Source organism: Marmota monax, unplaced genomic scaffold (assembly GCF_021218885.2).
Source record: "Marmota monax isolate L192 unplaced genomic scaffold, Marmota_monax_Labrador192_F-V1.1 WCK01_AAM20220418_F8-fsc00051, whole genome shotgun sequence".
Lineage (NCBI taxonomy): Eukaryota > Metazoa > Chordata > Mammalia > Rodentia > Sciuridae > Marmota > Marmota monax.
Genome location: NW_026695202.1, coordinates 5,906,859 through 5,932,818, shown reverse-complemented (window position 1 = coordinate 5,932,818; position 25,960 = coordinate 5,906,859). Strand labels below are relative to the sequence as shown.

Genomic DNA, 25,960 nt, shown 5'->3' with positions numbered 1-25,960 from the left:
CTTGCCCCACCCACCCCCCCACCCCGGCTTTGGGCAGGTCATCTGAAGGTGGGGAACAGATCAGTTCATAATTAACAGAACTTTGCTTTTCCTCCTTTTCCTCTCCTCTGCTACCTGACCTCCTTCTCTCCCTCTTCCTAACAACTTCTCGAGGACACCGGGCCGGGCAGGACAAAGGGAACAAGACAGTGGTGTCCAAGGCGGGTGCCTTTGAAAGCTGTGGTTTTGTCGTGCTGAGCATTGAACCCTGGCCCACACGTGCTAGGCAAGTGCTGTACCGCTGAGCCACAGCCCAGCCCGGTACACCTAGCCAAAGAGCATGTAAATATCAGTCCACGTAAGATTGCTCATTAGTCCTGATCAGTCAGTGATCCAGGATCCTGGAAGTTCCAGTGCCCACGATTCCAGGCCGAGGTAACCACTGGACATGGACACGGGTACATCCTAAAATCCTGTCACCTTTTAGTTTGTAGTTCTCTTTCTAGGGGGTCTCTGACAACTGCTTCAGTAACCCACGGCTTTCCCACTTGGCCCTGAGAAGTTAGGGGTCACTCATGTAGGTCCCATGTTGAGAGAAGCAGAGCCCCAGCCTCAGGGGCCTCAAGGCCTGGGGCCCTCGCTTCTCTCCTGATGGTGGCAGTTGAGTTTGCTCCCGTAGAAGGACCAAGGGGCTCTGCCCCTAGGTGTCCATCACATGATTCCAGCGCAGAGTCACAGGACTTGCAGTCTGGGTTCTTCTACTTTACAAGGTATATTTCCTGCCCCCATTTTTCATGGGTAGATCCTTCAAAGAAATAATGCTGAGCTACTTTCTGAATCAGAGGGTGAGAGAAGAACTGTAGGTCCCAGGATGTGGGACCGCAGAGTCCACGTGCTGTAGGAGCTGAAGAACATGGGACACCCAGTGGCCATCATCAGTCCTTGACAACCACCCCCCCAACGCTCTGTGATACCACACAGCTCCAAACACACAGCCAGGTGGTCACAGGCTGCAGGGAGCTTCTCAGTGTGGCCGTGGCTTGTGCAGAGTGGTTACAAAGGCAAATGAAGCCTCCTTTCAGACCAAAGGAGTCAGAATTTCTAGTCAGGGGCCCAGAACCTGCCTCGGCCAGTCTCCCTGGTGGTGTTTCCATGTCTACTGAAGTAAGATCAGCTGCTCTGAGCTCAGCTGGGCGGGAGGCCGGGCACGAGAGGCAGTTTGGTCTGGATGTGTTTCAGTCACCAGTAGCTTGGGACCTGGTCCCTTGAGGAGCCAAATTCGTGGCTCCATAAACAGTGACCACATGGCCTAAATTTTCCCGCTTTCCTATATTCTGTCCCTTGTTCCTAGAAACATCTCAGCATTTAAATGTCCTCCCTAATACTCCAACTACAGTAACAGTCCTTTTAAACTCCTCATCATCCTGAACTTTACAGCCATCACAGATATGTCTAGATCCATGACAAACAACATTAGTTTATAGTCAACAAATCTGAATAGCTTTCCATGGGTCTATACATGCATCTAGAGGCCAGGGATGGAGAGGCCTATGGATGGAGACCCTGGAGCCCCCAAATGGACTATTTTCTCCCATATACTAGCACATGTTCCTTCCAAAAATCTAACCTTTAATAACTGTGGCATTTAGAAACTGGAAAGGACAGAAAGAAAAGGGGAGTCACTGTATATAGATTTGGAAAGGTTACATTTGTTGTTTTTTGCTTTGTTTTACACTTTGACCCAAAGAAAGGCCAGCATTTTCCCTCCTAGCTGACTTGTTGAAGCTGAAATACAACAAAGATCCATTCAATTTGTGCACAATGGTAGGGATTTAAAAACACAGCTTCAGAGGACACCCGCCAGCCAGGGAAAATTTCCTGCAGATCTTCCTGCATCAGCATGATAAAATGGTACTGTGCTTACAGGTTCAAGTCACCTTTCCAGGGACACCAGAGTGCGTGTATCCTCTTTCCCACCATTCCCTGGTTCTTTCATTACTATATTCCCTCCTAATATTCACACCCTGCGCATAGATAGGGCAGTCAGTGCTACCTTCCCCAAATTCCAGGGGTGATGGGTGTTCTCCGCGTGATAACAGACACAGCAGCATGAAACAGAACATCAGGAAATCTCACTGCAGTTCCTGTAGTGGGGTACCTTGTGCATGAGGCAGAGTATACGCATGGCTCGTAGTAGGTGCTCAGGGCATGTTTTAAGTGGGCCCTCCTAGCAAACTGTGATGTTAATAAAATATAAAAGATTAAACTCGAAGAAAAAGGCTGTCTTTCAAAGTGTATCATTGTAAGGAAGTCACTTGCCTAGAACCAAACCAAAGATTAGTAAAATGTGGTAAAATAAAGAAACTGGAAAAATCAGAGACAGTTTTCTAACCTCAGAAAGATCTCCTCTAAACTGAATCTGAAAAGGAAGGGGAGCCACCTGAATGAGCCTGAGACAGCCATCCTGGGGAGCATGGGCCTGAGGCCAGGGGACCCATGGCTGCCACTGCTGGGAGCCGGAGAAGGACTAGGGAGCCACAGCTGGGTGCCGCGAGGCCAGTGCAGCCAAGGCCATGGCCAAGGGCGGGAAGCAGCCTTCTTGCAAGCCATATGGATCACACCTCCCCAGAACACAGCTTCCCCACAGCCTCAGCCCTGCCCTCCCAGCACCAGCAAGCAGGCCAATCTTTCCTACTTTACTCAGCTCCATTAAACAGCTGGGTGGCTCACTCTGTTCTGTGTATCTGGAATTTTACTAAGGACGCAGGTTGGTCAGGGGCTGGGCTAGTGAAGCCAGCCTGTGGATACAAGGAGTCGCTTAATTCATCCACGGGGACTAGCTCAGTGCCCAAGTCCTTTCATGTGTATAGCATGCATTTATCCTGGAGGGCGAGCTGGCTGGTTACTAAACACACTGACAAGGGTCAAAAGCTGTCCAGGCCCCTAAGTGGCCACTGATTAAATTAACGGTTTCAGCCTAATTAATATTTAGACTCTAATAGGAGGTGGCACTTCGGGCTTGGCTGAACACAAATGGACGGCGGGGCAACAAGCAGGCCAAGTCGCTCCATTGATCAAGCTTGGTGAAAACAGGACATAAAAGCTCCCTTGTGTTTCCACAAACAAAACAAGCAGCTCACAGAGATGAGATGTGGACACTTAGACCTTGTGCTCAGCTCTCAATGGATAGGCCAAGAGGAAAAGGCAAGAAGAGTTGGGAAATGGTTTTGGAATTAGTGAGGCATTTCTTTAAGGAAAACCCATCTGAAGCATCGCCTCTGTGTGTGTGTGTGTGTGTGTGTGCACGCGTGTGAATCCTTTAAAATCTTAAATACCTTTTATAATATCTACACGGTTGGTTCTGCCAATTTTAATTTCATTCTCCAAACTCTCCTATTGCAAGTGTCTGTTATCCACGGTCTTCCATTAAGCAGCAAGTGGACATTTCCCTGTCCATCAGCATTTTGCTATGGAATATCAGAAACAAGTCCTCCAACCTGTCAGGGAATCCCAGGGGACACAGTGATGTTAGTTAAATCTCTGTGACTTACCTAGGCCACTGCAATAATCTTACCACCCTGCGCCCTCCAGTCTGGTGGAGTCTACCCAGGAGTCAGCCCATGCTCCAGCACAGAGGAGAACAGGGGCGGGCTGCCCAGCTCCTCTGGGAGGCTCTGTAAGTAGGCCACTACTGCCCAGGAGCAGGGCCCTGAGAATAGACAGCAGAGGGAGGAATAAGAAAGTAGTACAGAGATATTGAGCAAAGCAGTGGTTTCAGCCATTGGAAAGAACCAAGTAAGAGCCAGAGAGGTCAGAATCCAAGAGTTTTACACAAGGAATCCCAGTAAAATTCTAAACTGAGAATTTGGAAAGCAAGCCCACCTCCCATGTCTGGATCACCAGCCCCTCCAAACCAATAATTTTCATTTATAAGTAGGGGTGGGAGAGGGGAGCAAGCACCTGTTACTCAAAATAACTAAAGGGGGAATTTTAAGGGACCAAAGACAGACTCAAGTCTTTCTTGTAGATCTGCACCTCACTCGACACTTGCCCCGGAGCTCCATCTCGCTTCTGTGGTCAAGTTGATGTCAGAAAATCACACGCTGAACAGGCTACTGCCAAACCGCCATTTCCCTCCCATTACATACCAGCAACATGTGCAGCTCACAAGTCTCAGTCTAGGGACAGGATTGTAGGGTTTCACAAGCTTCTGTGAATTTAGCTACTGTCATGAGCAAAAATGTTGAAAATTGTTTTAAGAATATGTAATGAACTATTGTAAAAGATGCGCAAATTGAGGTTTAGGGCCCGTGGCCAAAATTCTAAACTGAGAGGGTTTGTGACACCTGCCAGTAAGCCTGAGCAGAGGCAGGGAAGCAGCTCCTGTACCCATGGTTGCCAGCACCATCGTGGGCTCTTGAGGACTGCTCAAAAATGACTGCATCCCGAAAACCAGTGCTTCTGGTTATCACCGTCTCCCACGCCCACCTCCCTCCCTCTCAGAATCTATTCAGTGTGACTCAACATTATATGGCCACAAAGAGGTGTACAGAGCATTAGAATATATCTGGGCCCATAAAAGCTTCGGGGTGACCCTTTTAGCCAAGACCCTCTCCCCGCCGAAAAAAGCCATATGGCATCTAGCAGAAACTCATTTTAAAAAGACTGACCTGTACCTCAGATATTACAAAATACCACAGAAAGAAAAGTCAACAGCCCTGATCCGCTTTCATACATTAAGCTACTAAAGGTCTTGTGGCTTTTAGAAAATCATATTGACTGGACTTTCTTCACTGTGATGGAAAGACTCAATGTACATGTGTAGCAAAAAAAAAAAAGGTTACGCTTGTGATATGACTCAAAATATTCTTGCAGCACATAACATTCCAAGCCATCTCCTTATATGCAAAACAGATTTTTAAAAAAGCAGGAAGACATTGGCAATATTCCTAAATATTTTCTGCAAATGCTATTCATGTTTTATTCCTATTGTGATTCAGATTATAATCCGTGTCTATAGCATGTTTCTATGGTTGTTTGTATATATATGATAAGTCACTTGTGCTTGGCCTTTTTCTCGTTGTAGGAAAAATAAACCTTGAATTTTGTGTAAAAGCAAATATTCTTCAAATGTTCTTCAAATAAGAGGCTATCTTTGAAAAGCAAGTAGCTGATCAGCACTCAAAGCATAACCGTTGTAAAAAGAAGACATCTATTTAGATTATAAATAAAGCTACTGTGTTCAAAACATGAGGGGAGAGAAGTCTCTACAACCTCGCTCCAGCCAGCTCCAGTACCAAGAATCCCCATAAGCCAGCAGTGTTCAGCCAGGGCTATTTCAGCGCCCAGAAGTTCCACCATAACCTGAAAGAGCTACAGAGAAAGGGAAAGCACGCACCCAGCCCAAATTTAACAGAACTAGTTTTGCTTTTATTGATTTTATAAATTCAGTTTTCACTTAAGGAAGACCACTTTAAAAAAAGAAAAAGAAAAGAAACATATAAATTCCCTGCAATAATAATCTACTTAACTCAGTAGGTTCTTTGATACTTTTAAAATATCCAAGTAACACTGTGCACTTGTTCTAAATGTTTATTCTATATCTTTCTGTAAAAGAAGTCAAGATAGCCATGTAACTTAGATGGTTTTTTAATCTGTTGCACATTATCAGTATAACAACTCCGTTCTAGAGAGGAATCCAGATCAGGGAACTCAGTAGCCAACTATTCCTGTGGCCAACCTTTCCACAGAGCAGCCTTCAGGCCACACCACCCCTGAAGCTGTCAATACCCACAGAAAGCTCTGGGAGTGCAACTCTCACCACATGTTCAGGATCAGCACTAGAGATCGGCACCCCAGGGAGACGGCATCTGCAGCTTTAAAACACATAAACAAAACCAGTCGAGCTTCAGAGTGAGATTGCAAACTATCACATGAATGACAGCCGGCTGTCAGGTGACCGACCTCTACTGGGCCTGAAGGGAAATCTGTCATTGGGCCCCCCTCGCCCTGGCAAGATAGGGTTTGGTCCTGGAAGTGGGCCAATTGGATCAAAACGTGGTCTGAGTGGAGGGAACTGGCCAGGTGTCTCCCCGGGCCCCGGGATGAGTGAATTGATAGGGTCCCCGACATAGGGAAGTGTTGGTCTTTCGTCGTATTCACCACCGATGATTCCTGGAGGAAGCAGTGAGCTGGGATGGAAGGGGTGCAAGGGGCTGGGATAGAATGGGATGGGGTAGGGGGAGGACGGCAGGAACATCACGTGCCGCCCTCTCTGAGCTTCTTTTCTTTGTTTGTGCCTCTTCCTGTATAACTACAGAAAGAAAAAAAAAAAGAACAAGATATGGTAAGTGGTTTAGATGTTTCCCCAGCAGTCAAGTTGATCAGCGTCCACCCGTCCCCACCCTCCTTCCCACACCGTCCAGGCAGACAGCAGTGCGCAGGAGAGCTGAGGCCAGCGTGTCTCTGCAGACAGGGCAGCAGCCCCGCTCAGCGCAGCACCAAGTGAGTTCTGCTCTTGAACACCACTGCAACTGAGCCACTGGGCTAATCTGAGGTCACAGTAAATCCAAAGAGGGCAAGTGAGTGGCATTCTTTTCAGAGCTCCCAGCTGATACGCAAGTGTAGGTTAGCTTTTTGTGAAAATGGGAAATTTAAATATGTGTTTAAAATGACATGCCACAAAACATAAAGTCAGGTATTGGAAGGATGAGGGGCAGCACTTAATTCATTTTTTTCACCTAAATTACATCCCCAATGGACCTCCACTTAAAATACAAAATAAGTGCCTATTTTTGAGTATGGAACATATCCTAAATAATAGTACTGTGTTTTTTACATATTTGAGAACTTTCACTGAATTTTATTCTTCTCTATTCACCCGATGAGTGCTGAATAGAGAATAAGAATAATAATAATAGTCCTTCATTCTAAAGAATTTTTCTCAGTCTTATCAAAGTATTTTATAGTAATCACGTGCAAATAAAACAATATCAATATCGTTTGTTCTTTGCACAATACACTATGCTAACTAGCTAAATGGTTAAGGTTATTCTAGGACAACAAATCAAATTATTTTTTGCAACAAAGCAAGAATGTTTTATGTAAAGATGAAAGCAATCTTAGGCTTTTTGTTAAGATTTCTTTTCTGGGGCTGGGATTGTGGCTCAGTGGTAGAGTGCTCCCCTAGCACAGGCAGAACCCGGTTCAATCCTCAGCACCACATAAAAAAAAAAATAAAGGCATTGTGTTGTGTCCATCTACACCTAAAAAATAATTTTTTTTTTTAGTAAAAAAAATTTCTTTTCTGTATAATTACAGGAACACAAGAACTACATCTAAAGTAAAAGTTGAAAACGTTTTCATTTTTGAAGCTAGGTTTCATTACATCATAATAAAAGTGAAAATATACTCTTGATGCATTAGTTTACTGGATACTTCTGGGTCAAGCACACTGGCCTTGATATTTAAAAATACCTACCTCTTTCCAATCTGTGTCTCGAGCTCTGACAGTACTATCTAGAAAGTAAAACAAAAAATGAGGAATTAAAACATTTCATTCATCTGGATTAAACATCATTTGTTTTTGTCCTAAAGAAACTGAAACTTACCCATTTAGCATAAAGAGGAACACGGGACATTTGCATAACACATCATTCCTTTCCTGAAACTAATTCAAACCCTTTCTCAATAGCACTGGGGGGGGGGGGGGGGGGGGGCGGCTGTCACTGCCCAGTGCACTGTGGTAATTCCCACTGTGATCCCAAGGACTCTGGAGGGTCATGTGGCCGCCCCACCCTTCAACCGGTCACATGCACACTGTCCTCTCCAGCCTCATCCAGGTGTGCCAGCTGCTCCCCCTGTTGCACCAAACAAGGTTCCTATCATAATCCTCATTCTTTGCTGCAGGGCAAGCTGATTTAGGCTTTCTTCCATATTTGGGTTAGATTATTTCCTCCCAACCACAAAGAATGATTTCAACTACCAAAAGTATGAGCACAATTAAATCTTTTTTGTGTGCTTATATCTTATATGTGACATGAGGACAGAAGATACCAACCAACTTTAGGACTACGGAAGAGTTTGGATTAAAGATGGCGATGTCTTCTCTACCAATTATTGCAACCACAGAAGTCAGAGTCAAGGCTCCAACTCTGCAACACTTGTCCACAGGGACATGCAGCTGGTGGAGGAGCCTGTGAGTACAATCTGGAAATGAGAGAGCTGGATCCCCCTGGAAACCCAGACTGCAACATGCAAGGAAGGGCGTCTGTCCTTTGTTGCATGTCACAACCTGCGATCCTTATCCGCTCTCCAGATGTGCTCATCACTTTGTCTTTATTTTTTTATTAAAATATTTTTTAAAACTTTTAAAAATGATATTTGCTGACAATTATGACAAAATAGCATTTTAGACTTTAGATTCAGGAGAGTAGGTAACAGGGAGAAGGAAAAGAACAAACCAGGGCACGCACACTGCCCACATTTTGAAGTTTTAAAAGAAAAAAAACAAAAATTTTAATAGTCCAAATGACTACACATGGTATCCTGCTTTTAAAAAAAGGCTTCTAGCCCCAGATGTTTAGTTGCTGAGATGACATGCTAAATCTTATCATCCATTTTTATTATATGAACCACAAGATGTATTTTGCACTGCAACAGAGACTATACCTACAAAAACATAACTAAATAGGAGTCTATTTCTATTTTATAAACAGATACTGTTTATAAAAAATAAATACTGATTTTTCTATTGTGGCTTTGCTTTGTTTTGGTGCATGTGTTTCTGTAAATGACATTAAGTTGACATCACGACTCCCTCCAGGGCCAAACAGTTTGAAAGACACCACATGCAGTAACATACCGAGAGGCACCAGAAAGAAGTGCCACGAGCAGGCTTTTGGCCTTGACCTGGTAAACAGATTCTAATGTCATCGCCACCACCAAAATGATCACCAGGTCACCTCAGTGTGACCATATGAACCTGGCACTGCCCTAGCGTGTCAATGGTGAGCAGCTCCCTAATTACAAACAGGCCTCAACCACTGACTGGGTAAGAAGCGCAGCTCATTTCCAAGACGCTGAAGGGGGCTTTAGAGAACAAACCTGTCTTACTTTCACTTCTCTATCCTCAAATAATACACTGAGTCTAAGGGGTTATTTGTGTTGCTGAGAACACAAAAATGAGTGGAAAGAGTTTCTGGAACACAGGCAAAGACTTAGGATCTCTTTATGCTAAGGGTGTTCCTTATCATTCGCAACTCAAAAAACAAACCATCTGGCAAAGCCAAGTACCCTTGGCCCTGACAGCCAGAGTGAGAAAGACCCTCTTCCTAAGCTAACAGGGCCGCACGGAAATCACCTCGAAAGTCCCGCAGGTACAGACACCTCCACAGCAGCGGGTCACTTGAAGCAATAAAGAGGTCCCGACAGACTGCAGACAGACACAACACAGAGCGAACATCCAGGAGTCGGAAGATCCGCAGCTTCAGTTCCAATGGGAGGACCACCAACCCGAACACGTCTGGAAGGTTCAGGGCTAAAAGAGAAGAGAGAAGCAGCAGGTACACTGAGTCAAGGGCATCCAGGTTTTCCCCACACAAAAGCTGCCACCTGTTCCTTTCTAAAGCAGTGACAGACTAGTCATTCTCGATTATCCCAGTACGCATCCTCCACACACATCTTTAACCCCACCTGACTCTATTACCACGAACTCACACAACTCTAGGCTCCTCACTCTCTTTACATTTTGCAGAAAGACATATACTTTTTAATACAGATTAAATAAATATCAGGGTCAACTGCTAAATACTTGCCACTGGCTTATTCTGCCTCCAGCAATATTCACTGCAATAAAATCCCTCTATTCAGCTGCAGTGAATGGACAACCCACTGGCTTTTCAGAAATGGTTCCACCCCCGCCACCCCTGCCTTTTACCAGCTCTGTGCCTCAGGACAAGTGAAACTAAGTCAATTTCCTGCACAGTGGGTTGGTAGTATTACCTAGCACCTACCTTACCATGTTGTGAAAATTAAATGCATAAATAGCACCATGTTTAGAAAACATTTGGTGTAACACAAGCACTCAAGAGTTAGAAATAACTATTATCTGACATTTAGCAGGCTAAAGAAAAAGGAAGATAGAGAAATTCAGAAGCAAAGCCAAGAAAGGAAAACAAAGAAGAATATGTACCAATGTCAAAAGAAAATTATTTTTTTAATTACAAATCAAGTATCTTTCATTTGAAATGCTTGGGACTAGAAGTGTTTTAGAATTCAGTTTTTTTGATCCTAGAATATTTGCACAAACTTCACTGATCAAGCATCCCTATTCCAAAAATCCAAAATCCAAAACCTTTTGAAGGTCTTGTTTCCAATTTTTTAGTATTTCAGATTTCAACTTTCAGACCTGGGGATGTTCAACCTATACTAGCTCCTCTGCAATATTTACAATGCTAGTCTGTACTAGCAAAGAAAACAAAAAACCCAACAAACAAGAGTTTTCAAATTCAAATTTCAAATTCTCTCATCACCAACTAAAGAAGAAAATAATAGCCAGGGCACCATGCAGCTTGAAATCAAAAATATTTATTTCTCAACATATAAATAGTACATAAAGCTTACGTATCTGTTTGTGCAAGTCCGAAACTCCTTACCAGCTGAAGGACTGTGGTAAATCGTATGCTGGTTCTCAACTACTTCCCACCGTGATTAGACTTCCATGGGCCCCTACTATCAGGTTTGGCCCCTTTTGACTTACTCTGTCCAGTGATATGTGAGCGGAAGTGACCCTTCATTTCTGGGCCAAAGCTTTAAGATCCCACACAGTGTTGGGCCACTGCTCACTGTTCCCACTGCCCCAGGGAGAGCATGTCCTGGCTAAAGACCACACCTTGAGAGAAAGCAAACCACACACCACATGCACACGACTGACAAAAATGCTCACTTTAAGTGAGTAAGAGTTTTAAAATATTTTTTACTGCAACACAAATAAGAGAAAACGAATAACAAGGCTTTTGACTGAACTATAAATCTCACAGAATCACGATACTGTCATCCATAAAGCAAGTGTAATAAAATCTACTTCAATGTTACTAGCACTAAATATCCACCAGCTTGTAAACATCTGACAAAGTGCTGGACAGAGTCCCCAGTCAATGTTGGCTTAAGAAACAAAAACAAAAAACTTAGGCCCAATGTACAAGCTATTTATTAATGTTATTTGTGTGTTTCCTGAACACTTTTGGGGATCTGTGCTAAACCATGGAATGTCAAAGTGAGTAAGACTTACCTCTACTTTCCATTCACAACCTTACAAGGAAAGAAATCACACAATTACGACACTGTAAAAAGCTACAATAAGAAAACAGACAAAATGCTACGAAAATACACACAAAGGACGTAATACCACTGAAGACGTAAACTGAAGCCCAGTCTTAAGAGAAACTTAAAGAGAGAAGGGAGACATCAGAGTCACCAAGCATACCATGTCCCCTGACTGCTGTTCCCAGTCTTAAACTGGGGCGACTCCTCACCGCTCCTCACCTTGCCTGGTGACAGCCAGAAGAGGGTACACCAGCTGGTCTTTGAAGAGGCGGGACAGCTTCTGAAGGTCTTTGTACACTTTGGCTGCATTTTCCCCTAGAAGATTTTTAGAAAATAAAAATCAAAACACAAAAAGTGTTTTCAAGTAGAAAAACTTGAAATGACGACTGTCTTCTGTATCCACCAAATCAAGGTGGTAAACAATATTCATAAGTAATTCCTTCATAGATAAACAGCAACCAAAGTCCCTAGTTGAGAAAGAGGCAGAGTGCATGACTGATTAAAATAGATCACAGAGGTAAAGCTAAAATTCCCAAATCAAATCACCAGAGCTGTGCCCAGCCCACTAGCTCCTAGGCTATGACCACAGAGAAAACTGCTGTGTGAGATTCACACATAAAGCAGGGATTTCCAGACTGTCCACCAATCCGTTCTGGACCCTGGGCACACAGCAGGGAATTGCTCTGATGGAGCTCAGAGCTTAGTAAAATAACAGTATTTATCCCATGATGACTAGGTATCAGCAGTGCCAAGCATTTTTTTGAGCATTTCTCACATCAGCAATTCTCCCCTAAGAAAAAGACAGATACTATTATTCCCATTTTAAAAATAGAACAAAGTACAATAAGCATTGTCCACAGCCCCACAGTGAGTGGCAGAGCAGGGAGAGTACAAACCTAAGGGTATCTAGCTCCACAGAACTTACCCCATGGACCCACAGAACTGGCATCACCCAGGCAATGTCAGCCCTGCCCAATCAGAACCCGCATTTCAATAAGATCCCAGGGGATCCACAAGTACAGTAAGGTGTGGAAGCACACCAAACTGCCCCGAGGTTCCCACTCTACTTCTGCCATTTACCAAGTGTACAACTTGGAACAAATTACCTACCTATCAAACTCTCACCTGTTTAAGGAAGAGACCACCACTACCTGGGAAGAGTTGTTAAAATGGAAAGCTCCACACATAGTGCATAATACACCAACAGCACCTGCCTGCTCCCTTCCCACCCATGTCTATGTACTTCACTATCTATAGCAACATGCTATTTATCAATTGATTCACAAGCACAAGGAAATAGATGCAGTTAAACTCTAAATCTTTGCCATGTGAACCTGCAATCTCAAGTCTGAAATCTAATGTCCAGACCTCATTTTAAAAATAAGCTTGTTTCAAGGCCTTTCCTCAAGTGTGAAACTGATTTTCTTTCAGTGTTTTCCTTTAGCAACCTATCTTATAAATAATTAGGGACTTAAAAGGTCCAATAACAGTACTTACAGAAAGTTACTAGGGTCTACACTATAACCCACAGTAAAATTCATTAAAATGACTTGCCAAACAGCAAATCTCTACCCAACATAAAAGCACCTTATTAAAAATACTTAATTAGGGGCTGGGGTTGTGGCTCAGTGGTAGAACACTCGCCTAATGTGGGTGAGGCTCTGGGTTCGATCCTCAGCACCATATAAAAATAAAACAAATAAAAATAAAGGCATTGTGCCCATCTACAACTAAAAAAAAATTTTTAAATACTTAATTGAAATAGTCCATAAAATTATATAAAGGTATTAACTTTCTGCCTCCATTTCCTTTTTCCATAAGGGAAATAAGATTAAGAAGAATCTGAGCTAGATTCTCTACAGAAGCTGTTTTTAAAATTATAGCAGCCAGATGTATCTATTCCAATTCTAAATCCCCCTATTTATTAGGTCTATACCTGTGAAGCAACTTAATCTCCTCTAGACCTATTTACTGACCTATCAAATTGTCATTAAAAAATTACTGTAGAGTGTAGGGTACTTCTTCCATACCAAAGTCCTCCCTGGTAGAGATGAATATAGTGATACAGCCACGGAATTTCAAGTTTTTATGATTCTAATAGAAAGGCACCTTTATAGATTCATCAGTCTAGTTCATGCATCCAATTCAAGATCGCCCCCAAGGGAACAAAACCTGGTTCTGGAGAGCAAACAATACCCTAGCTCTATAAGTGTTTGTGACCTTCCAAAGGGTCATAGTATATTTGTGGTATTAAAGCTTAATGGAGGAGAGCAATTAAGGAAAAAAAATTTACAAACACTCCTCAGGGGAGTTAATAAAAAGGAAAAAAAAAAAAAAAAAACAAGGTTAATACTGGTCTAATCTCACATTAGATTTTTAATTCAGCTAATGCCCAAGTTCTATGTTCAACCAAAGACATTATGAACAATCTCCTGTCATCTTAATCTCATTTAAAAGTTTCAGTCTTTTTATTTTAAATTTTTTTGTTTTAATTAGTTACACATGACAACAGAATGCATTTATGCACTTGATATATCATACATAGATAGGTTATAATTGCTCATTTTTCTGAGTGTACATGTTGCAGAATCATATTGGTCATGCAGTCACATATATACATACAGTAATAATGTCTGTTTCATTCTACTGTCTTTCCTATCCCCATATCCCCTCCCCTCCCCTCCCATCACTTCCCTCTACCTAATCTAAAGTAACACTATTCTTCCCTAGTGCCCCCCCTCCTTATTGCGAATTAGCATCCGCATATTAGAGAAAACATTCAGCCTTTGGCTTTGTGGGATTAGCTTATTTTGAACATTATCTTTCTAGGTTTTTCTAAAGTGAACTTCTCAAAGCTTTACCCATGTCAAGTCACAGTTACATCACCTGGCTCCTCTGTGCAAATAAAGGACTCTGGCAGCAGCTGCAATCTTTTCACACTTCGAATCTCACTGTTGATTTTTAGTGTAGCTATAAATAAGCAAAAGAAATATGATTTTTAAATGTCACTTTATCAATCGCCTTCCTTTTTTAAGACAGGCCTGCATTTCCTTGCCCACAAGCACTAAGGACACATTATATAAAACAAACTGCTCTATACCTATTTCTTTCTCCCACTGCAAGGTCAAAAGTGTAAACCTGCATGAAGTGAATTCACCCTCATACGCCACCTTTTAAAACTACAGTAAGCATCTTTATACACAGCCCACTAAGAATCACCAACAGCCGCTCATTAGCAATTGAGAGATATGCAACAAGGTCAATAGGAGAAAGCCAAACACAATAAAACCATTATTTCTAATGCAGTCACTAAAAACAACATTCTTCTTTTTTTAAAATTTAATCCTTGGCAATGGTTCTATCCTTGTTCATTAAAAGAATCCTGCTAGTTTTCACAGCATCATCACACTCTAGGCCCAAAGGACCAATATTCTTGACATCACCACAGGGTTCAATTTTAATCGTGCATACAAAGGCGCACTTCATCTACATCATGAAAGAGCCAGTGATGTGTTCACCCACACGTGCACCAAGCAGGCTGCCCTGGGTGAGGAGAGACTTAAGGACACTGTTCCTTTTCAAAGTACCAAGCCTGGAATGGCTGGCTGCCACACAAGCCTTCAAGTAGCCAATTGCCAAGAACAGTGAAGGCACAAAACATCAGAATAAGAAATTAATCATAAATTAAGAAATCAGAGGTTATTATATGCATGTCATTAAGTGCTTTCTTAAGAAATTGAGGCAAAAATTACAACTTCACATTGACTACTTGGTAACTTTAACCGTGATGTGCGCAGAGGAACATTTAGATAAAGGCAGAAGCTACTGAAGCTCTGCGAGTAAGAATGTCAAACTAAAAGCTCCACGGGCTAACAGTGAAGGCCAACTGTGAAGAATTGTTGACAAAATGCTGATGGTCATCCTAATGCCTACATTTTTTCAAACACGGGAAACAAATAAAAATGCTGTCATTCCAATCTTACATACCGTCTTAACCAGCTAAAAGGACAAACCTCAAAAAGAAAACAGAATAAAAGTAAAAAATCCTGGTCACTCAAATGAACCCCCAGATTGTGTGATAATGAGACAATCCCAGAGAATACTGGAAGCCGGTATGGACCCACGTGGCATGTGAGCTAAAATGAAATACAAGAAGGAATGTACTGTCTCTCAGTGAGATTTCTCAATGAAAGAGGAGAACTTTTTAAAAAATTGTTCATTCAGAATAACTTTCATGGGGAAAAGGGAAGGAAAAACATACACACTAAAGTCTCAGAACTCTTAGCAGTGTTTCTATGCACTGCTAGTCACACAGATGCCAAACTGTGTGAAGAGGGGCCTCAGCCCAATCTCACCAGCCTAGTTCAAAACTTTCATTAAAAATATAAAGTAAAGCCATATGCGACAAGCATAAAAAAAGAAAAATATTCTTGGAAGAGTTCATATGACTCATCTTACTCCTGTTATCACAGCTGCTCCCAAAGCAAAGGTGAAGATATCAAAAGAGCATGGCTGCCCCAAGACTGAAGGCTGCTGGCCTACACATCAATCTCAGGTTCTATAATCTCTCAGACACATGTTGTCGTTGGTCTAGAAACTAAAGAAAGCTGAGAGATTCAATTACATCATGATCACCAATCACTGAAGTGACTCAGAAGAGAAACACACTAAGTTCCTAAGCTCTGTACTTAATTCATGAACCAGCAACCATGACTGTGCCATCCAGGTACCATTGACGATGACCAGGTTTCCCAAAGGCACGCAGGTGAGTGCGGCAGAGCCACCCTCGCAGAGAGGGTGTGTGTACTGCAGTCTGTACACACCGCTCGACTTCCACTTCTCTGGCATGGACACAGCTTTGGCTTCAGTCCCCTGAGGAATAAAATAAAAGGAAAATGAACAATGAAGAAAAGCATTACTCTCAAAAAAATTAAAGATCCAAAAGACCCCTAACTTGTTTAAAAATGAGCCTTCCTTACAGCTCCCTTAATAAAATGTGCCCCCCCATCAGTAATCCTACCATTAATGAAGAACAGAATATTGTAACATTTTTCTATTAAAATTTTTGTTTGAATAGGTAAAATAACATCATAGAAATAAGGGTTAATTTCTTCAAAGATACTTCTCCCCTCAGCAAAGCAGGCATTATTCAAGATCCCAACTTCAAATATCGCTTTCTTTGTAAAGCCCTTTTCAAAACACCTGTCATTCCCTCACATTCTGTTTGTATTTTTATATAGTTTTATTATGTTCTCAATTTATTTGTTATTTATATTATAATTCCTTTTATTTATCTCTTTCATCTATTTATGGACTTGAGCACAGGGGTGTTCAATATTTTGATTTTCTAATTCCTGGCCCAGTACACAGCACACCACGTGTGTGAAGGATCTGTGAATGACCACACCTTGAAACCCACCACGTGGCCCAGGGGCCAGCAGCCTGGGCATGTGCAGGAGTATGCAAGCTCAAACTCCACCCTTGATTTACTGAGTCAGAATATGTGTTCTAATGGGACCCCAGACATTCTTTAGCACATTAAAGTTTGAGAAGCTCTACTTTAAAATGTTTTCCTCTGTGATCCCTGGCATCCCATATACATCATGTCTCTCCTAAAACTTAACCCAGACCATATTACAGTTTATATGCTTACTTATCTCTGCCACTTGCAGACTCTGAGCAACTTGCAAATAGGGATCACCCACTTGTATGAGCAATCAGAGAGCAGGGACAAAGCCTGCACCTGACATCAGTAGATGCTTATCGGTTAACAAATGGATGAGAGAATACAGATAAACAACTACAACATAAGAACAATGTCTCTCTTCCTAACTCAGTCATATTAAATTACTGGCATTTCATAAAGCCATTAACATAAAAAATAACCAGCTGTCTAGGCACACCCAACCCACACTCAGTACATATTATCATACATAATGTTTTGTCTTTTTTAAACTATAGTTACTATTACCTCTGCAATATTAAATACTGAAAAAGGAAATGAAGAATCAAAAAAAATAGGAAGGAAAAGAGGGAAGGGCACATTTACTGAATGCCTATCACTGTGTTCGACAATTATGCTCAATATCCAACCCCATTAAATAAAGAAGCCTGAACACTACAACGCCCTGGTGACGTTTACTGATGCAGTGGACACACACCCATGAGGTGTGTGGGTGCTGCTAGTGGCACCTACCTGAGGTATGTACCCTGACTCCAACATGAGGAGATGGACCAACACTATCAAGGCATCGCTGGCATTAGAACAACTGGCTGACTGGTACAAGGTCTCTAAGGAATGTGGCACCTGCCCTTCCGTGGCTTCGCTGCAGAGCATGGGTTCTGAGGGACAGAAGCCTGAGCCCTCCTCCATATTCACGACATCTTGGGTTGACTCAGCTTCAAAGGCTTGACTAGGCCCTGACTGAAGAGGATAAGGAAAAAGAATTCATTCAAAATACTTATCTTTATACAGTACACTTTGCATCCTAGGCTCAAAGCCAAAGCACAACACTGGGTTTAGAAACAGATGACATTTTAAGGGAGCCCTCATGAAGAAGTGAGCCTGGAACCTAACCTCCACCCCAGGTCCTGTGACTGCAATAATTCTGGCTGACATGCCAAAGACACCCTAGAAGTCATCCTTGAGTCCTCCCTCCACCTCACTAACCCACCCCAAACCAGTACACTCACTGTGAGCGGCTCCACGAGCTGCCCCTCCCACTCCACTGGAACATCCTCTCATTCTTGTCTCCTGACTTCCAGCAGCTTCCTCCTGCCTCCACCTTCTGTCTTCTAGTACATTCTACCCACTGCTGCCAGTTTCTTGGCCATTAAAAATCCAATCATGTCCTATGTCCCAGTTTAAAACTCACCAGTATTTCCCCAAAACAGGCACCAGAATTTCCCTCAATCATGGCTTAGTTGGTGCCCCTTGACATTCTTAGGAAAAAAGTCAGTGCACAATCAAATAAGTATGGAAAATGCTCCAAGCTACAGTCAGCTAACCTCACTCACCATATTCATAAAATACATCAGTATTATAAAAGCTCTGAGAAGTCTAAAAATAACAGCAATGTGTAACATTTAACCAAGACACACTGTCCTTCCTCAATATCCCTGTGACACTTAAAATCCCATAAAACATGCTTTTCATAGAGGACACACTGAGAAATGCAAGTCTACAAAAATTAAATCAAAATTCCTAAACTCTTTAGCAAAGAAGGCCCTTCATCCCCTGCTCCTTCACCCATCCTGCATTCACTTTCTTCTAGGATCAGACCACAAGTCACCCATTATGTAACCCCAACACAGTACCTGACACATAGTAATATACTCAATAAATGCCTGTCAAACAGATGTTAGAGGATGACATCTCACAACTGCATAATGTTTTTGATTTCAAAGTGTTTTCTCATTTGTGCCTTACAATGATCCTATAAATTAGGCAAGACAGATGATAATGCCTTTTTATAGATGATATAATGCAGAAATATTATATAACACAATCAAGGTAGCCAGCTAATAAAAATTTGAAACCAACCCACATCCCCAGACTCACCGTCTAAGGCTCTTATATGCAATACATACTTCACATTATTCCAAAATCTCTGAGGATCTAAGCCCTACTGTGGAACGATCCAAATCCACTTGCTGAAGCCCAGAGGCCAATGACAATTCACACTGTCTACATAAAACATATGCACAAAACCCTGTCTGGGATTTTTCTTTCTTTCTTTCTTTCTTTCTTTCTTTTTTTTGAGCAAACAGAAACCACTTAACATGAAGCTAAATTATGAAAAATAAGAGCTTATAATGTCTAACTTTGGGCCACTTACTACTCACAGTATTGTGAGACAGAATATATTTGGAAAATTAACAAAGGGTTACACTAAGCTGAAAACTACATGTGAGAGATCTGAATTCCCCATGGGCTTATCAGCCTGACTCCTAACTCCTCTCTCCAACTGCCATCCTCTGAGCCATTCTGATAGGAGTGTTTATCATGTCCTTCCCATGGGTGGACATGAAGAAAACACTGACACCATCTACACAGACCATTTTGCCACAGATCATTTACAAGACACAGAAAGCAGTAACCAAACTGCATTAGAACAGCATTCAGCTCTGATATGTATTATCCCCGTTTCTCCTTAAAGACCAGGCACTGGATGAATGACCAAATGCAATGAACTGAGGAATTAATTTATATTAATTTATAAAATTCACCTCCTTTGGTTTCAAGTTTTACTCATCTGTGTTACTTCCCTTTTTAATGTTCCCTTCCACATTTACTTAGCAGATCATACTGCTTCAAGGACTTAAAGCATCAAGCTCAGTTTTCTTGCTACAATTTTACAGTTACCCTATACAAACCTTAGAATACAAAATAATGTGATTTTAAGAAATTACTAGCTTGTGGCAACATTAATTTGTCAAAATTTTTCAAAGGGAAAGTAGTAACTATCACATATCCTATAAAGATGAACTATTTTAAAAAGTACACAGAAGTTAAAGGGAATTGCCCTTCTACTAAAGTTATCTCTGAGTGAGTCTATCAGAAAAAAAAAAAAAAAAGACTCAGAAATGTAATTTAAATATATAGCTAAATATCCTTACTCATTCCCCCAGATTACCTGCATAAGGCAGAAATAACTCTTCTAAAATAAACTGATATCCAAATATCTGGACACAGATGATTTTCCTAATTCAGAACATTACATATCCTTGGAATAGAACAGAGAAGAAAAACTGGGCACCCTAAGCTTAGAGACAGTGACAGAAACCAAAGGATAATTGATCTGAAGGAGTAAGTACTTGAACAAAATACTTGGAGCAAAGCTAGGTACTTCAGAATGCCAGCCCAAATACCTTGGTCCAGGTATTTAGAAGTTAAAAAGAAAATGTTCTATGAGAACGTGATTTGCAACATACTGATGCCAACTACACCCACTAGCACAGAAGTTAGCTGAGGTGTCAACGACTTATCAACTACTTTACTCTCTTTGTCTTTTATACTCACCATACTGTCGTCATTCCAGACATCAGATTGGGCTGCCTGTCCTTGGAATGAATCATTCCGTTGTTCATCAGGTACGCTGGCCTGACTGGAGCTGGCGGCCAAAGAGGGTTGGTCATTATTCTGGAGTGAGGAATGCTCTGAATCTGTGGATGAAGGTAAGTTAGGTGCTGGCATGGCATCTTCAAGAATCAAACATATCAAGTCCCCAGAAACAATCCCATACGAAGCCAAGGTCTCTTCATCTCCAGTGAGGGCATCCTTGTTGTTCAATGTAATTGCAAATCGGGTATCAGAACTGCCAAGAAAGACGGATAAGGATAGTAAGAGCTACCTATTACCACCACCCTAAATGATACAGCTGGAATATATATAAGGTATATGGCATGACTCTAGATTATAGATTTCTAATGGCTAAAACTTAAGCCTACTTCCCTACCATCAATACATGTTTTCAACACTTCTAAGATACATAGTTTTTTATATTTTGACATCTTTGAAATTGGGATGCTTCTCAAAAGCAATGACATACTAGTTTAATTCACAGCATTTTCCCCTTAGTGTTAAGTAAAGCAATGTGTCTTATAATTGGCTACAAATAAATTCAATGAAATACTCTTTCTAAAACATAAATGAGATCACATCATTCCTCTGCTTAAAACCCTCCAAGGGTTCCGACCTGAACTTGAATGAAATCCTCACCAAGGCTTCCAAAACCCAACCCCCCACCACCACCACCACACCTGTGCCATTCATTCTCTCTCTCACTGGGCTCTGTCACGAGATTCCACCCAGCCACTCAGAAGAGTAGATCAACTCACTGCAGCCTTTGGGCCTCTGGTTAGCTTTTCCAGATCTTAAAATGACTGACTCCTTCTCATCACTAAGGGCTCAGCTCAAAGGTCACTTCAGAAAAGGTTTCCACCCAGTCTACAGCACTCTCTATTTCATTCTCAAGTTTTATTTTTACTGCAACACCACTGTATAAAAACAAGGCCTTTACTTGTCTATCTTCCGTCTTCCCCACACCTACCACTAGAACTTAAGTTTCAGAAGATCAGGGATCTTTTTTTTTTTTTCCCATGTCAGACAGGTTAACAGGCCAACTTCGTAACAGGCTTAGAGGGAGGCACATCTCACACAATAGCATGAACACCCAATCACCACGCTTATGAATCAAAAAGGATCCAGATCAGGGATCTCCTGTATCTAGTTTGAAATTGTACATCCAGCTCTTGGCAAATAAAGTATTTATGGAATGGACACACCACCAAATATGAGTTTGGAAGACTGGAATGATGATAAAATTATGGCTGCCTATTCAATGTGCTTACAGAACAATATGCTTACATTGATACCAAAATAACCAAACCATGCCCCAAATATTCATAACCATAAAAAGTTAGATGAATGTATGTAAATAACTGGTTACAAATCCATCCTTCTACTGATATAAAGTACAGGTTTAGGGCTGGGGTTCTGGCTCAGTGGTGGAGCACTTGCCTAGCACATGTGAGGCACTGGGTTTAATCCTCAGCACCACATAAAAATAAATTAAAAAAAAAAAAAAGGTATTTTGTCCAACTACAACTAAATATATATATATTTTTTTAAAATAAAGACAAGGTTCATCCTTCCTACTGATAATCAGCAAAAAAGTCTTTTTATATGGAATACAGCACAAACCCAAAAACCACTATTACACAAGATAAGAACTCCAAGCACAAATCAATGAACACCTCTCCATTCTGCATAACGGACTGTTAGACCTGGGAAGAATACCATTGTTTTTTATCACATAGTGGTGAGGCATAATTACCAAAGCATTATAAAATATTTTATAAGACATTTACACTTAGCAATGATATTGTGATTAATTTTTGGAGAGGTTAACAGAAGATGTACTCCTCTGAAAATCAAATTCTATGTTTTTCTTAAAATTCTATGTGTTGAAAAGTTGCTCCAAAGTAATTCATTTTTTTCTTTCACATACATTTCTTGATAGAGAAATTACTAAAGTAGAAACTATTCCTGTTCATTAGAACACAAGTGGCTCTGCTTTTTCTAAATGCTTTAATAAACAAAAAGTTGAAAATCTGCAAGCTGCCCATGAAACACCATTCCAACTTTGACAAAAAAAAAAAAAAAAAAAACACCTCAAATGAATAATGTGTTGCATTAGTCACTGCAAAAGGGTGAGTTTTTTTTTTTACAAGCAGTATCTAGTACAATGTATATTTAAATACCTATTTGTAGAAAATGGTTTGCCTAATAAAAATGTCAACTTTCCTTCCCACTCTAGAAAAAGGGAAGAACTACTGCTAAAGTTATATGTAGTTTTCCAAGATTCTATTTTCTGAAACTGAGGCGGGGGGTTAACTTTAGCAGAAAAATGAAACTCTAGAAACTCCAGGCTTTTAAAAAATATTTTATAGTAATTCTGAGCCCACTTGCTCAGTAAAGACACTTTAAAATAATCATGTCATATTTTTATCAAATGAACACATTATTAACAAATGAATACTTTGAAAAGAATGAATTTAGTTTCACAAACTGAAACTTAAATTCCTGGCAGTTAACCAGCCTCAACTGCAAAAACAAACCTGAAAGAGAAACTAACTTGGGTTCTTGTGCAAGCAGTCATATCCTTTTAGGTTACACATCCTTTTAAGACTATCCTGCCTATTTAAAAAATAACAAAACATGTATGTCTATACATACACATGTAGATACACACACACACACACACACACATCTTCAAGAGAACTTCAAAAATGCTTGGTGGGGTAATGATGCCAGCACATACACTTAGGCTTGACCCCAAGCAGTAGCAATAAACATATCATTGACTATAATGTTTCAAAGGAGTTATGATAATACCTCATTTTTTGTCTTTGTACAACTCTTATAAAAGATTTTTATACTCTTCAAAAGGTTTTCTTTTGAAAAATTCGCCTAAAAAGCCCCAGCAAATATTTTTTTCTGGGCACAATAAAATTTCAAATTCACAAGTTCTGCATTTGAAGAGAGGCCATCCTTACATCGTCCTCTCTACCCCCAGATTATCATTATTCCCAGACGTATCCTCCAAGGACACAAAGCAGCTTCATCTTCAACCCCATTAAGTTCATGACAATTTTGATCTTTCTCAACCTCTCGGCCCCAAATTTCAAGTTCTCCGGGGACAAGGACAACGTTTACCTCCATGTTAGGAGGAGGGAAAAAAAAAAAAAAAAGTGCATCACGCCCAGGAAAACTCCCAGACCTGAATCCCACCTGCACGCTTCCCTGGCTAAAGTGCAGGGGGAGAGTCAGAGCCCGCCGGTGCGGCACCCGCGCACTCCACAGGCTGAACACTACCGTGGCCCTGCAGCGGGGGACAAGCGCGGGCGGCATCGACGGGGACCGGGCTGTTCACTCTGGGCGCAAAACTTTGCGAACTTTTCCACTGAACTACCCCAGCAGCTCAGGAGGACTCGGGCTAACGGTAGGGTGGCGCGAGCGCGCTCGCCTCCAGCCTCGAGTCCCGCAAGCCGCGTGCACGCCGTGGGTCCGGCTCCCGGTTCCGCTCCGCGGACGCCGCCGGCTACTCACCCGGGAGGGGACCGGCGCCCCCGGGAGGCTGGGCCATGGTCCCCGAGCGGCCTGGCGCGCAGCGGCCCAGCGCCCCGCCGGCCTCGCGCGTCACAGTCACGGGTCCCCCGGGCGGCGACGCCCCGAGAGCCAGCCCCCACGTGACAGCCCGGTCCCGCGCCCGCGAGCCGCCCGGCCACGCCCGCCCCGCGCTACTCCCGCAGGGCGCCCGCCTACCTGTACCCCAAGGTGGGCAGCAGGGCCTGGCTCAGGTGCGCGCGCAGCTGCCCCAGCGTCGGCTCCGCCTCGGGCACGTCCAGCGGCCGGGTCCGCTTCTCCAGCCGCACTCGCAGCTTCATGGCGGCGGCGGTCCCACTTCGGCCGCGGGGCTTTGGGCGGCGGCGACCGCCGCAGCTGACTGGGGGTGCTCAGGTGCAGCGGGCGCAGGCCGCTCCTCCTGCCGTGTCTCTGGAACGCCCGCTCTCTGGCGCTCCAGGCAGGGCGCCCCCTGGAGCCCGCGCCGCCAGCCTGCCGCGGGGCCCCTGCGATCGATGGCTCGGCGCTCGACGACGCGGTCTGGGCCGCGAAGCGCACTGCGCAGGCGCAGAGTCCGCCGCAGCTAGGGGCCGTCCGCAAGTTTCTGCTGCGCTGTGGCTGGAGGGACGTTGGCGCCGGAAAGGATGCTGCGGTCTGCACCGCTCACCAGTCCCCGAGGACCAGGTCCTACCCCGTGTCCCGTGGCACTGCCCTCAGAAGCGTGAGGCTGAGTGCAGCTCCGGGTGTGTCCTGTTACAGGACGTAAAACACCGTGGTCGCTGCTCTGGTTGGACCGTGCGTTAGTCATCTGTTGCTGCTTGACAGTCTCCCCCAGATCTTACTAGCTGAAGCAGCAAACGTTTGTTGTCCCACGGGTTCTGTAGTTCAGGAATTTGGGGGTGGTGTGGCTGTCTAGTGCTGTCTCAAGGTCTCGTGCGATTACGGTGAAGATGTAGGCCAGGGCTGCTGTCATCTGAGAATTGGAACTTGGGCCGCAGGATCAGCTTCTGAGATGCCTCGCTCACAGGACTGTTGGCAGGAGACCTGTTTTCACCACATGCATCACCCCAGATGGCTGTTTGAGTGTCCCTAAAGCATGGCAGCTGGCTTCCCTCAGAGCAAGTGACCCAAGAGAGAAACCAAGACAAAAGCCACAATGTCTTTTATGGGCTAGCCTCAAGTCACCTTTGCTTCTGTCATAGCCAAATCAGCCCTTCAGTGTGAGAGGATCAACCCAAAGGCATGATTAGCCATAGAGGGGATCACTGGGGGCCATCCTGGAGTCTGGCTACACTTAGAGGGTCAACTTAGATGAGAGAGATTATCAAATTTCATCTGTGTTCTCAGAACCATTGTCCAAGTCTTCATAAGAGTTGACTAAAGTTTCTTCCAATAGGGACTGGGAGGGCTCGCCTAGCACGTGCGAGGCCCTGGGTTGGATTCTCAACACCAAACAAAAATAAATAAATAAAATTTAAAAATTGAGTCCAATTACAACTTAAAAAAATTTAAAAGTTTCTTCCATAGGTGGCAGCACTTGTCCGTGTCCTGCCCTTCACTCCTTAAACGTCTTGATTGCCTGCTTGTGACAGATCACATACCAAGTGTTGTAGACAGAGTCCTGCCCATGCAGTTCACAACTGAGTGAATCAACTCTTGCAGTCGTGTAAAATGTCCCATTAATAATACAGATAGATACATCGAGGGGGGATGCTCTGCAGGAGGATTCTTTAATAGCAAGAAATATGAAATTGAGAAAAGGTGGCAGGACCAGAGTGACTCTGTGTGACCAGAATAAATGACAGAGTGAATGCATCCCCCCAAAAAAATAAATAATAAGCCTTCGGCTATGTAAAGGGTTTAGGATGCATTCTAGACTATATGAGAAGCTGATAGAGATTTGTAAGGGGATGATTTTATTATCATGGTCCATAGATCTGGTCAACAGAAGCTGACTCTGGGAAACTACACAGGTAAGGGGTATATCTGAAGGGTACTGTATATATATATAGCTTAGGGAATTTTAGG

General features: G+C 42.7%; 1 protein-coding gene and 1 non-coding gene across 4 annotated transcripts; both read right to left on the bottom strand.

The window, feature by feature from the left end:
• Positions 1-5,612: 5,612 nt before the first annotated feature.
• On the bottom strand, positions 5,613-24,386 carry Fbxo7 (F-box protein 7). 3 transcript variants are annotated; one of them, XM_046429449.2, is made up of 9 exons: positions 24,134-24,386; positions 20,327-20,621; positions 17,501-17,728; positions 16,035-16,176; positions 14,191-14,274; positions 11,524-11,619; positions 9,341-9,517; positions 7,460-7,497; positions 5,613-6,292 (listed from the first exon to the last, which is right to left on the bottom strand). In XM_046429449.2, exons 1-9 carry the CDS (start codon positions 24,253-24,255, stop codon positions 5,909-5,911), a joined length of 1,566 nt encoding a protein of 521 aa, XP_046285405.1. In that variant the 5' UTR covers positions 24,256-24,386; the 3' UTR covers positions 5,613-5,908. The 3 variants fall into 3 exon arrangements, with proteins under 3 accessions (XP_046285405.1, XP_046285407.1, XP_046285406.1); XM_046429451.2 differs by lacking the exon at positions 24,134-24,386 and adding an exon at positions 23,918-24,047; XM_046429450.2 differs by lacking the exon at positions 24,134-24,386 and adding an exon at positions 23,918-24,042 and having other exon boundaries at positions 20,327-20,469.
• LOC124083176 (small nucleolar RNA U13) lies at positions 21,407-21,510 on the bottom strand. Its single transcript, XR_006848676.1, has one exon. It is a non-coding gene; the product is annotated as a small nucleolar RNA U13 (small nucleolar RNA).
• Positions 24,387-25,960: the final 1,574 nt, after the last annotated feature.